This window comes from Styela clava, chromosome 13 (genome assembly GCF_964204865.1).
Source record: "Styela clava chromosome 13, kaStyClav1.hap1.2, whole genome shotgun sequence".
NCBI classification, from domain to species: Eukaryota; Metazoa; Chordata; class Ascidiacea; order Stolidobranchia; family Styelidae; genus Styela; species Styela clava.
This window is the reverse complement of record NC_135262.1, coordinates 8,677,318-8,690,584: the sequence shown is the minus strand read 5'-3', so window position 1 is coordinate 8,690,584 and position 13,267 is coordinate 8,677,318. Positions and strand designations below refer to the sequence as shown.

The 13,267-nt window shown below is 33.4% G+C and overlaps 1 protein-coding gene and 1 pseudogene across 2 annotated transcripts; both read right to left on the bottom strand.

Annotated features, from left to right (window-relative positions):
• Positions 1-574: 574 nt before the first annotated feature.
• LOC144431421 (putative small nuclear ribonucleoprotein G pseudogene) lies at positions 575-1,284 on the bottom strand (annotated as a pseudogene).
• An 817-nt stretch (positions 1,285-2,101) lies between these two features.
• LOC120333142 (intraflagellar transport protein 56-like) lies at positions 2,102-12,752 on the bottom strand. 2 transcript variants are annotated; one of them, XM_039400496.2, is made up of 17 exons: positions 12,589-12,752; positions 12,065-12,199; positions 11,324-11,416; positions 10,377-10,491; positions 10,141-10,190; positions 7,841-7,992; positions 7,426-7,495; positions 6,684-6,860; positions 6,378-6,480; positions 6,191-6,300; positions 5,327-5,390; positions 4,979-5,067; positions 4,510-4,593; positions 4,198-4,267; positions 3,600-3,706; positions 2,839-2,972; positions 2,102-2,440 (listed from the first exon to the last, which is right to left on the bottom strand). In XM_039400496.2, the coding sequence occupies exons 1-17, from the start codon at positions 12,589-12,591 to the stop codon at positions 2,326-2,328; spliced, it is 1,671 nt and encodes a 556-aa protein (XP_039256430.2). In that variant the 5' UTR covers positions 12,592-12,752; the 3' UTR covers positions 2,102-2,325. The 2 variants fall into 2 exon arrangements, with proteins under 2 accessions (XP_039256430.2, XP_039256431.1); XM_039400497.2 differs by lacking the exon at positions 7,841-7,992 and adding an exon at positions 9,127-9,272 and having other exon boundaries at positions 12,589-12,747.
• Between the last annotated feature and the right edge of the window lie 515 nt (positions 12,753-13,267).

Here is a 13,267-nt window from a genome sequence, read left to right as displayed (position 1 = left end):
AAGCACGAAAAATTGACAAACGTGTATAATGACAATCGTAAAAAATTAAATATACACATCAGAATTCATACAAGTGAGAGATTCATAGCAATAGATAAGGAGTCGCGAAAGACTGTGACAGTCATCGAGTCAGCGACACCTGTGGGCTGAATTCGCAATTGTAAAATATAGGAAAATTTTCCTGGGGTCCAGGGTCGGGGAAACAACCCTTGTTGAATAACCATCACCACAGAACACATAATGTTAGCTTCTAATTAAATAAGAACACATCTAGAAGAGCACGTGTAATAACGCAAACCTTACAGCTTGGTTCTGCTGCCTCCCTACAATGTGCTGCCCGGGGCGATTGCCCCCTTCGCCCTCCCTCTAGGCACGCCACTGCATGTCGGGTCCCTACGACGATGAGAAGTTCAATATTCTCGCACAAAATTTTTTCCAGCGGAATTCAAATCTGAGAAGGATAATCAAAGGCGCGAAGGCAGCCGTGTTTTTGACACTAACGTGGCGTGCTAATCGCCGAGCCTGCATCTCAATCAATCAATCAATTTATTTTGTCACTCTGATAATAACAAAACAACAACAAAGGAACAAACAAAATACAGAGGACCTGGAGGACGGGCATAACTTAATAAAAAAGTTAAGTACGTACAAGTACGTGCCAGTCCCTCCAAAACAGGCAAAACACAATAAAACAAAAACACGATGTGACATCGGGCAATATCTTATAAATTAAAATGTGAGACGTGTATGAGCTTTTCCTACAGATATATGGATTAAAGAACACTCGCTGACGAAAAATGGTGAGGCTGTAGGCCTAGTTCAATTACGTTGCAAAAATAACACAGTGACAAATTTTTTTTACTAAAAAACAAGCTTGGTAAATAGATTGGATGTTCCATAGCAGTCTACGCACAAATCATGGATTAGGGTATTGGGTTCCTTTGTCGTTTTCGGTTAGTTCAGTTTAAAATCATTGTATCCGTTCCAATGCTCCCAATATTATTATCGAATTTCCGCGAACGACCACCATTCAGCCATTCCAACAGGTGCAATGGTTCCATCTTTTCTACGTTCTGTTCCATCATCCACGACTAGATTCATAAAAGGATCAAAACCTCGCAATGTACCCGTAACAGATCGTCCACCATTTAACTTTAAATCCAATCTTTCATCCATAAACTTCTTTAATTCCAGCGGATGGGCTTTGCTCATGTTGATATTACGCGATATGATTCAGATAGAAGCATTAAAATATTTGCGGAATATCGGGCCTCGAAGGGTTAGGAATACGTTCGCCACCGCACCTCTGATTACTCTGCGTGAATTCGCAGGTTCGGATCCCAAGCGGGGATAGTTGGGTGAGACAGCAGGGGTGGCCAAACGGTCAGAGACCAAGAGCCGCATTTCGTACTTTATTCACGAGAAGAGCAACATTATAAACAAGAACACGCAAGAACAACAGATATAAACTGTATTCAGCTCTGTTTTAATGCTAATTTTTGTGAATGTCACTAACCAACATGATTATGACAAAAATTTACAAGCCATTTATTTTTATGCATGCTACGGTACTTAGTGGGACTTCTGGCATTCCTTGGATTAAACAATCCTCTTTAAATTTGGCTTGTATGTCGTTGTGGCTAATCGGAGCAGTTCTTACACATGGGTGTCAGCCAGGAAAGATCAATGCTTTGATTTCACGTGTTTAGGGTAGAAATCACAGATTCGCAGACGTATGTTGACCCAAACATTGACAATTTCCTAAGCGCAGCTCGTTTGACATTTCGCTATGTAATAAGCCGTCTCCTCGGTTTTCCTCTCCCCGTGATAAATATGTGAAGCCTATCCGAAGCTCCACTAAAAAGTAGGTCGTGCTGTCGCTCAACAACAAACAGTTTATCTAATAGGCTGGAGAAGTGTCAGTCAAACAGTTCCAGTATTGGGAGATAGTTAAATCATATAGATTTGCATGTTTTGCGTGATAGGACTCCTCGTTTTCACAGTATATTCCAGAGGAAGATTTCTTTTATTGATGTTCACAAACTTAGAACGTTACCAACTCCTAATATTACTTCCAACATTCTCCATATGCTAATATAATAAAACAAATAGCTTTATATTTTATTGAGTAGAAAAATATAATACACAAGAAAAAAGAACTAAACAAATATACTACATACAATGACACAAAATTAACAGCACCGCTATTAATATTTTTGAACTGTGCTCAGTCAATTAAAAAATAGTACATCCTGCGGAAGGGAGACTACTACTACAATTTTTTATTGGAAATGCCGATGATCCGATATATACACTCAGACGAATTTATTGCATGTTGAGTCGTTGTTCTTTCCCCCACTTTTTAATCGTTCTCACAATGTACTCCACTTGAGGGTTTGTTGTGTTACGAAGAAGCATGAGGATTTCACGAAGTGTTTCTCTGAAGTTAAAAAGATATTGTATACTTTTGGAGGATAAAAGAATTAGTTGCCACAAGATAACTTGATGTTGTCAGTCAGTCCCACGTGTATATTGAGAATAGTTTACCAGACATATATGGTTTATTTGGATTGTTGAATTACATAACACAAAAAGTTTTGAGAGAGCAATAACTCTATTAAACTTAAACCATGAATTATGAAATTACTCGATTCCATTACAAAGAATAAAAGATAATTTGCAACAAGGAGACTTGCGCTATTTGAACCAAGAATGCAACATATATAGGGTTTCAGGCATGACATTCAATAATTTTGTGACACATCGGTAATATAAGGGAAATAGGAAACTACTAAATATCTAGAAATAATTAAATAATAGCGAAAGTATTAAAGTAACCTTGGTTCATGTCCAGCCAATATCATTTGAAAAATTCCAACACAAGCTCCACGTTTTCCTTCCCAATACTCTGGGTTCGGATCCAATCTCTCCAAGACGTCAAAAGCTTTTGCAGCATAATAGAATTGTCCCATCTGTATGAAAGATGAATAACAGTTGTCCCTAACAACATATCTATCGGTTTTGCTCAATGAAATTCGATGCACATGAAACCAATAACTGGTTAACAACCATATTTTTGTGACTGGTAACTGGACGCTGTCTTATCAATTTTACTCTCCCTCGAGATGAAAGTCCTAACCTGACTCATTCATTAGTGACAAAAATTGCCCAAGAGTAAGGTTGCAACTTGCAAGTAAGTGAACATTGTGCCAATAGTAGCAGAGAAGTTATCAATCAAATAATGCTAAATTACTTGAAACTTTAAGCAAATTATTTCAACATAGTAGCATAATTTTTGGGTTAGACTCAGATTTTATGTAATTTTCGTTGGGCTTGGCAGTTGGCACATCATGCCAAGGGGTAGGAATAAACTTGCTATCACACTTCTAATTACCCTGCATGGGCAGGTTTGTATCCTGGACACGAACTCGCAAACGAGCGAGAGGCCGTATTTTGAAATATGAACAATTCGTCTAATTTGCTTGGAAAATCTTGGTTCCTTTGTTTTGATCGTAATCATAAAAGTCACAAATCTTTGTCATTGTCTTGGGCCAACATTATGATATTTTTTATACTTTTTTAAAATATATTTACTATACCTTGTAACAATCATTAGCAATGAGTTGCAGAATGCTAAAAGATTCTCCAGAAGTATCCATCTTCAAATATAACTCCCAAGCAAGTCTTGCTTTCTTGTTCATGATATCTGAATTTGGTATAAGAAAAAGTAGAAATTAGATTAGTATTTAGGACATAAATTTGTAGTTACGTCAATAGACACACCGCAGATACACGATTGACGAGTTTTGCTGCACATTACCCTAATTTCAGTATTGTTTTGTTGACTCCTTCAGACAGGCATTATGCCGCACATTCTGCCTGACCTGGTCAAATGAAAAATTATGAAAATACATTTCCGTTAGTGTGCAGCAAAACGCATTCAAGTTAAAATAGTCAGTCATCTATATTTAAGATATAGCGTCCTTGCTAGAAGAACTAACACAAACAAATTAGTTTTTGTATTTCTCGAAGGCATTCATCAAATAGCATGAAAGAAAATGGAAATTTTGCCAGGTTCCAGTTATTATGAAAAAAAAATAGTAAACAAAGATACTCCCAAAATGATAATCAAATATCTCATAATGGTAAGGTATAAATCCATTGTTATACAGTTCTACAAAATAAATTCAAACTTACAGCATCTGGCTAACCAGCTGAGGTAAACGTAATCATTTCGTATTCTTTCATTTTGAATCAGAAGAAAGATCTGAAAAGTAACAATCAAAACATTCATTAAAACTGATAAGCATAATAAAGTGTGCAATCAAAAGTAAAATCAGTACAAGGTATAACAGGCTGTAGTAAAATTATTAGACATGTACAAATAAACAATCAAATATAATTATACACAAGATTTATAGCATGTAATACAAAATGCAACTTAAGCAAATTGCACAGAAAGATTTTATGGTACAAAATAGGCCTTAAAATTAGATACAATGAACATACCTCTTCTGCTTCTTTGTAATTGCCTGAAGCAGCTTTTGCTTGGGCGTAATTAAAATTGAAGCAATCGTCACTATAGAAGTAGCTCTGAAAATTTCAAATTACAATAATTTTAACTACACTCAATGAGAATCATTTAAAAATCGTAAATACTCAAAATGTAGGATTACAAGGATCGTCATTAAAAACATATTGAAAAGACTTATTGTTGAACAATGTTGCTTTTTCAGTTGACTGTCTAAGTTCAAGTTGACTAAGTTAAATAACTTGATTACAACAGAATTGCTGAGATACTTGTTTTAAAATTGGTAATCCCAGAAATTATGAGTATTTTCCTCATCTTACAAAGTAGTAGTTTCTCCAAACAGAACTCTAAACTGAATGTGTTATCTTGTTTTTTCCCCTTTTATAAACTAGATTCTGGATGGTACAGTGAATTAAGTAAATTTCAGAATAAATCTCAAAAATCTACCTTGACAGAGTTAAGATAGATAAGAACATCGTCAAACTGCTTCAACAAGAAGAAACAAGAAGCCATACATTGTCTTCCTGGTATAGTGTCTGAAACAGAAATAGAATAAAATTGAATCATGTCGTCTGCCCAGACAAAAATTTTATTCATTATTATAATTACGGTAAGATATCCCCAAACAAAGTCTCTAGAAATGCGAATAATTCAGCGATAACGCTTTTCTTGGTAAAATGCTGAAGTCTGGATTATAATTAGTTCAAAATATTACTGGAGTCAAATTTTGCTTCAGCTGGAAGTTGAACTCCCATATAGTTTCCAAGAAACATGCCATGATGAAGAAATACTTACCGCATTCACTTGCTGAACCTCCTACAAGTTGAAAATATTGCTGAGCAATTTTTAAATGTTCTCGCTAGAAAATAAATAAAAATTACTGATTAATACTTAATAGGCTGCTAAATCATATAGAACATTGAATTTCCATTCATACTGAGACAGTGCAATAAATAAGTAAGTTGTCAAATGTATTTCGCTGTGGTTTGAAAATCCAGCCATTCCCAATTCCACTAGAATAACCTCATACTGAGTGACAAAATAGCCAAGAGTTAATAAGAAGGCTACTTGACTAATAGAAGCCGATAGCTGTATCACTTCATTGTTTGTGTGCTATGGCATGTATAACACAGGCATAAATTAACACAATGCTCACAAGGTTGAAGTTTTTCTACTTGTATTGTATGATTTGGCGACTTTCCTAATTTTTTAATCTGGTGTGTTCTAAATTTTCGAAGCATGGACTTCGAAATAAACTATCTATCTAACTTATCTAGGATGGGATCGATTTTCATATTTATCCCGAGGAGAAGAAAGGTGATAAGAAGGCTTAATCATAAGTCAAGCCACGGACGCTCTCCTATCCGGCAACCAGTTAATGTCAGGTATGGGATTAGTTTGCCAGGTATTTGTTTCAGATGGATGGACATTCTACAAAGGCGAGGAGTCCGGAAATCCTCTCACACATAATTATCCGCATATTGGATTCGAAATCTATAACTTCTAAAAATGTAATATATGATGCAATCAGTTCTGAGATCCTAAATAACTCCAGTCTTTAACGATGAAGATCCAAGATCACTTAACAGTTTAATAACACCTTGAAGCCTTGAATTTATGCTATTCATACACTAATACAAAATGAATAAACGGACATACAGATCCTTGTTCCTGCCCCAAAGCAGCATTGACGACTCCTTTCAATATATATTCTTGCGGAGTAGATGGATCAATTTCTTTGATGAGATTGAAAGCTTCAAGAATATCATCTGAAATTGTGTCAAATAATAGTGATATTTCAAATAATTACCGGTCAGAAAATATATTTTATTTTTATATAACTTACCTTGTTTTAAATAATAAATAACAAGATTCAACCTCGCTTCTGTCATTACATCAATAAGTGGAGGTAATGTTTGAAGTGCTCCTTCTCCACCACGGAATACAACCTGCATAGTATACGGTATATATCATAATAAAACCATATGATTAGGTATTGACTGACTAATTATTCACATACCAGACATGAGAGTATGTGGCATGCCTTATGATAAATTTATCCTAATGGCTTTTCTTTTACCACGCTAAATATAAAATGCCTATTCTATCTCATATAAATAATGTATATTCTTATGAAAGAGTAACAACTCACCAAGTTATGTTTGATCAGTTCACTAGCAAAAGTAAAACTAGATGATGCCATTTCTTGCAAATTTTTCAGTTCGGTCTCAGCTGCTTTACCATTATATAAGCGAAAATGATTACAAGCTTTCAAGTTCAATGCAATAGCACTGTCTGGAAAATGTTGTAGATATACAGCTAATACTTCCTGAAAAAAGTTAAATTAATGGTAGTTATAAATAATTGTAATTGTAAATATAAAGAGAAATTGGTTTATGGTGAACTGACATAAATTATTTTTTTCTTGCATATTTTGTTTCCAATTTTGGATATTATAAAGCAGTGATTCCCAAAGTTTATTTACCAGGGGCCAAAATTAGAAGCGGAAAGAATAGGCTATTCGCAGGACAGCCCACAAGGGCGCATTCCGTATGTACGGTAATCAAATTACCTTTACGTATTATTAAGATACATGTATAATTGAATTGTTAATAATATTAAGGCGCCTCAACTGTGATAATGACATAAAAATGGTTCGTGGGCCATATCAAATTGTTACATGGGCCGAAATCGGTCCGTGGACCAGGATTTGGGAATCACTGTAATGAAATGTTATCTTGAGCCGCTTCATAAAATTTGATAAAAATCACAAATGATTTAAAAAAAATTGCTATTTTTTTAATTAAAAGAATGAAAATTTATTAGATATTATGAGACCCTAAATTTTATCCCCCAAAAATTACACAGGAAATTCAAGAAAAAAAAAAAATTACCTGTGACACGTCATAGTAGTCCAGTTTGTAATAACACAGAGCAACATACACATTCAATGCCAGAAATTCCCTGGATTAGAAGAATATAAAATTACTACACTACACTATAAGAAGAAAAAACTTGAACAAAAATTGTCATCTTGACTTAAATCTACCGGAACACCAGGCCAGGGAAACAATCTTATCATAAGTGAAAGAGTCATTTCGATTTAAGATTTACTGGCAGTACCAATATTCTTTTAAAGAAATTTTTGTGTGATTTGGTACCAACAATGTCTCATACAATAAATAATATGAAACCAACTTTAAAATTTAACCGTCATCATGAAAATATAATAATCAAAATATAATAGAAATATAGTGCCATATTTAAAAAAAAAGACTATTTGTATATTATTATGTGTCCTATTCTCACCTCTTGCTATCTTCTGCAATAGATTCCTTATATATTCTAACTGCCTCGTGATAATGTCCTCTCATATAATGTAAACTGGCAAGGCATAATTGATCCAATAAACAATCTTCAAATTTAGAATGATGCGTCAATAACTCAAACTCATCTCCAAACTAAAGATCAAATAGAAACTAAAACTAAGATTCAAAATTATCTTACGCTAATTTTTAAATCATTATTCTAAAGCTGATTACAATCAAAATTCTGCAATAAAAACTTTTTTCTTGTAATTTTCAAGAATGTTAAAACTCGTACTTTCTTTCAATCAGTCTATTTTTTCATTACAATCTGAATGTGGAGGTGGAATCTGAAGTTCTAAATTTTTCTATTAATATTGGAGTCGTCATTTCAAACTCCCAGAAAACATTTTGAATTCTTTGAAGAGTTTCAAATATTTATAGCGATGTTCAAAGTTAAACTTTCCAACCAAAAAATTGAGAAAGCAAGCAAATTAAGCAATATCTGTTATCAAAATTTTCAAGTTTTATATATCTGTTATCAAGTTTTTTTCTCGGTTCTAGTTCAGAGCTAGAGTCAAAATTTTCCTGCTGGGTACTAGAGAGCCCTGAATATAATAAGCCAAAAAGATTTAGCTACTTTTTGATTTTTCTGGGGACTCATTTTCCTCACTGACTCATACTTTTGTTGCCCTGTTTTTACTTTCCTTTTTCAGTTAGCTAGACTGGTTTATAAAATCTGCACCATCTACCAACGTGTATGTAGGGCATGGCCATATGCCTACTGAATAAAGCTACCAAATGTTAATTAAGATTCATATAACGCTGTAAAAATCTACTGAAATCAAATATATTGCAAAATTTTATATTTTATAACATAATTCTTATACTCTACTTCCATCACATGCACTGGCACTACCAAACTTTTCTATTGAAAACTTTATATCTATCATTTATCGTTTAGATTCTAGATTCCAAACCATTACTAATTGAACTACAATAGCACATAAACAAATATACTGATCTCAACTGGATACAACTTTATCTTGTTCTATGATCTACGACTCACTCAGACCAATATATAACCTAAAATCTGACAATAGATTCATTTGAACTAGAAATAGGGAAATGTTTGTTAATAATTATTTTGATAGTATACATAGATTCTGTTAATATACGATGCAAAATTAAGATTCATTCATACATGTAATGCATATTTTATCATTCACAATGAATTTCCTGATATTACTTGATATTACTACGAAAAAAATCCAGAGCTCAAAATCAAACCTATTTTCTAACAGAAGACGTTTGTAAATTTCGATCGCTTCCTGGTAGTGCGAGCGCATGTAGTGAATGGATGCAAGACTCAGTTGGTCTTCTACATGATCTTGCAATTGTTTATGAAAAGACATCAATTGTTTTTCATCATTAAACTAAAAATAACAGTTTTCAGTGATAAAAATATTTATGAATGCAAAAAATTCTGATTCTAAGAAGTTTAAGAACGGGAAGTAAAAGATATTTTTCAGAAACAAATTTTTAATAAATAATTGAATACTTAAGGAATAATCCCACTGGTTATCAAAAACTGAAAATTTCTTCATATATCAAAAATTTTATTAAATTTCAACATTGGCATCTCAAATGTGATCAAAGGTCAATTTCATTTTTTATATGTTTATGGGTCATTCCAAGCAAATGTTGAATTCCATCAATTTTTTTTAAAAGTGCAGTGAAAGTAATTGTTTTGTACTTTTTATATAAAAAAAAACTGAATTTTAATGGACTGCATTCATTTCACCGAAAAAGGTAAAATTTCACCCAGGTTTTTGATGATTTACACTAAGTGGCCTGGAATGTAGAAATTTTGATATAATTGACTAACAGAAGTGTTTGATTTCCTGGTACAGTTATTTTTGCAGTGCTGCGGGACATGGGTTCACCTATTACCTATTATTACCAGAATTATGAAAGATAATAGAGGCCGTTCCAAAGTGAAAAAATGTCCCATAGTGTCACGGCTGTAGTGTCACATACAATATGCACATTATTGGCATGGATTGGAGCAATTGATTGGACAATGACACAAAACGTGTAGCCAGAAATGCAAAAATATATTACATCCAACGACATGCAAAATTTCTGGAATCGTCCCATAGAGTCACTTGGAATAGCCCTTAAATGTGTTTCACACATTTGCACCAAACAAGGCCTAAAATACACAGTCACTGAAAAGTAATGAACTCTTCGTTTTGGAAGAATCAGAATTACAAAAAACACGAAGAAAGAGAACTATATTACCTTATGTGAAAGATGAAATAACAGTCTGTTTTGTAATGGACTTTTGTCAGCTGAAAAAAAATGAAAATTGATGGTTACTTTTTATCATTCACAAACCTCTTGCTTAGCATTGGATTCGAAAATTGTATGCTTTATCAATTTGCCAGGAGTGAGTCTATTCGACTTCATTCTGAGTAAATTTTTATAGAAAATAAGAGTATAAAATTATATGTTTTATTAATATAAAAAAGATCGACCTTTTTTACAGTTTTCATGTGCTTCTTTATACATTCCAAGATAAAAACAACAACATCCAAGATTCAGAAAAGTTGTTGAATCAGCAGCTGGTCGTTGAGACAAAGCTAGATATATCTAAACACAGGAATGATGAATAAATACTGAAAATTGATAAGTTGATGAATATAGATGGAAATATGAATAAATTCTGTCCCTCAACTTCTGTATTTCATCTTGGCTCGGCAGTGGGACGCGCCGTGCTAAGCGTTAGGAACACGCTCGCCATCGTACTTCTGATTACCCAGCGACCGTTCGCAGGTTCGAAACCTATGCTGTAGGGAATAATTATGTGCGAAAAGATTGCTGAACTCCTCACCGCTGTAGGGTGGTTCACGTAACCGCTGGTCGGTTACAGCATCCTCCACCATCAAGTCAATGCATCTGAAAGTAATAACTGGCAATCCCATACCTGACATGGACTGGTAACCAGAACAGAGGCCGTGGTTTGCCATATTATTAGGCCGGCTCTTCTTTCCCTCAGGGTGAATATGTAAATCCAGTCCTATGGATGGCTGTTGTAAGCCAATATTGATCGAAAAAATTTCAAATTCTAATTGTAATATTTAGGAATTCAATTTATTGAAATTATTGTGTTTGAGTAAATGTTTTAGTGGAGAAATAATAATCTAGCGTAAAATTTATCCCTTAAAAAAATTGATTGACATTAATAGGAATAAAAATTACCGGTAACTATATTCCAATAATGTTGAATATGTAGTTTTAAAAAATATTCCCTGAAATCAATCCAAGTTTTAGTTTGAAAATACGCTACCAGCTTTAAAACCTACGTCAATTATAACATGACAAAATTCCAACTCCACAGTCAATAAAAAATGCTTGAAATATATTGTAAAGTGAACCAGTACAATAGTGTACAAAAACAATAGTACAAAAACAATTTTCCTACTTCATATGCCTTTTTGTATTCCCCCAAGTGAAAGAAACAATATCCAATCATCAGGTCTGTGTCACCTGTTGCTTTTCCAGCATGCTTGTTAAACTAAATTTGGAAATAAAATAAGAAATGGAGATAAGAGACACTTTAGATTAGTGCGTTAATTGGATTCAAAATACATCATTTAATAACATATTATAAAGTTAAATAATTAATCGAAATGTTTTTTTTTAAATCTTTTACTACTGCAAAAAGATTTTTTATTCAAATTTCACTGACTTCGTGGTTGACACATTGTGCCTAGTGTTAGGATTACGCCATTGTAACTCTGATTACCCTGCGTGAGTTCAAATCCTGTAGAGGATTATTATGTGAGAAAAGCTTGATAGACTCATTGCTGTTGCAGAGTGGTTCACTGGTTAACTATATAGGGTGGCAACTCGCGTTGATATGTGACTACAAATGTTACAGTAAAATTTTTTCCTTCATTAAAACGGATTATTTTTTTAGGGGATTCCAATGATGAAACTTTTAGATTGCTTTTCCTCTTAGTTTATTGCACAGCGCCGGTTTTCCCATTATTGTTGATATGAAGTCTCGATAAGAGGGGTTTGCATTCACTGTTATAATTGATGTCTTTTAATGTGGGGTTTATTCATGGAATTGAAGAATAGTGCCGCACTGAAATATGGATATTTTGCATGGAACCTAAGCCTGTTAGTTTTACATTTGTAACATGAAAGAATAAACCACCTCTAGCAATGTTATAGCTCCCGTATAATCTCTCTTCTCAAGCAAATCTTCAACTTTGGGCATTTGTCTTTTATTTTTCTCTTTTTCTGGAGTAGAACCCTGAGGTCCGACTGCAGGTTTTTGTCTTGAGAGAAGCTGAAAAAAAATTACAAAATTATGATGATAACAAGCTCACAGATTATGACAAAAAGAAGAAACTAATGAGGTGATTTCGATTGTCAATCAATCAATTTTATTTCGGTCACTCTGAAAGAAACAAAACAACAACAAACGGACAAACAACATGCAAACTCTTCTTACTTCTGATCAAATACTTTATTGAATATAAGTTAGCTTTAAACTTTTATTGAAAAACCAGTTAAAAAAAAGTGTTATTTCTTTGTCATTTTTTCAAATTTTTTGCAAGATTTCAAAAATTGTCTTTGGTCTCGAAATTCAATGAAATAAATATGAAACGGCTGGAATACAAATATGGCTGTATGATGTTCCAACTCACGACAAAAAATAAATGAAATAAAACTTACCATTTTGATTTCTTATATTACTCCCGAAGGTAAAGCCAACAAGAAAAATAACTTCAGCTTGGTGATTCTCAAACTAAACAGCGGTCTTACCAACGGGCGTCACTTCTCCATGACATTATTTCCAGTAAAGTATGCGAATGTGGTGGTATGATAATATATTTGAATATCCGGATTGGATTTATTAAATTGACAATAGTAGTGAAAAACCGAAACTAAAATTGGTAAAATGAAATAAAAATGTTAAACGATATAAATATATTTATACATGCTATTTAAATATTAATGATAAAATATTTTTTAACTTTATGTATATACTACTGATTATAAACCCTCGCAACGAATCTTTCCGGTTTAATACAAAAAGTCTAGCCTCCACTTCATGAATTATATAATCTTTATCTGGAATTCTCTATTCTGCTAGCTACTGTTTTGAAACCATGACACGGTAATCGAAATATTCCAGATACATTAGCATACCAGAGTTAAGAATTACCAAATAGGCTCGACTAGCCGGTGCGGCAGTGTTATTTTGTAAAAGAAAATCGTTGATAGAGTTGAATTGAACGATTATTAAACCAGAATTAGCTTACGATTATTAGGTCAATTCTCTTTCTGCACATTTCACCATATTTGCTAAATTATATCATCTTATTGGCGTTAAGTTTAATTGGATCAGTGG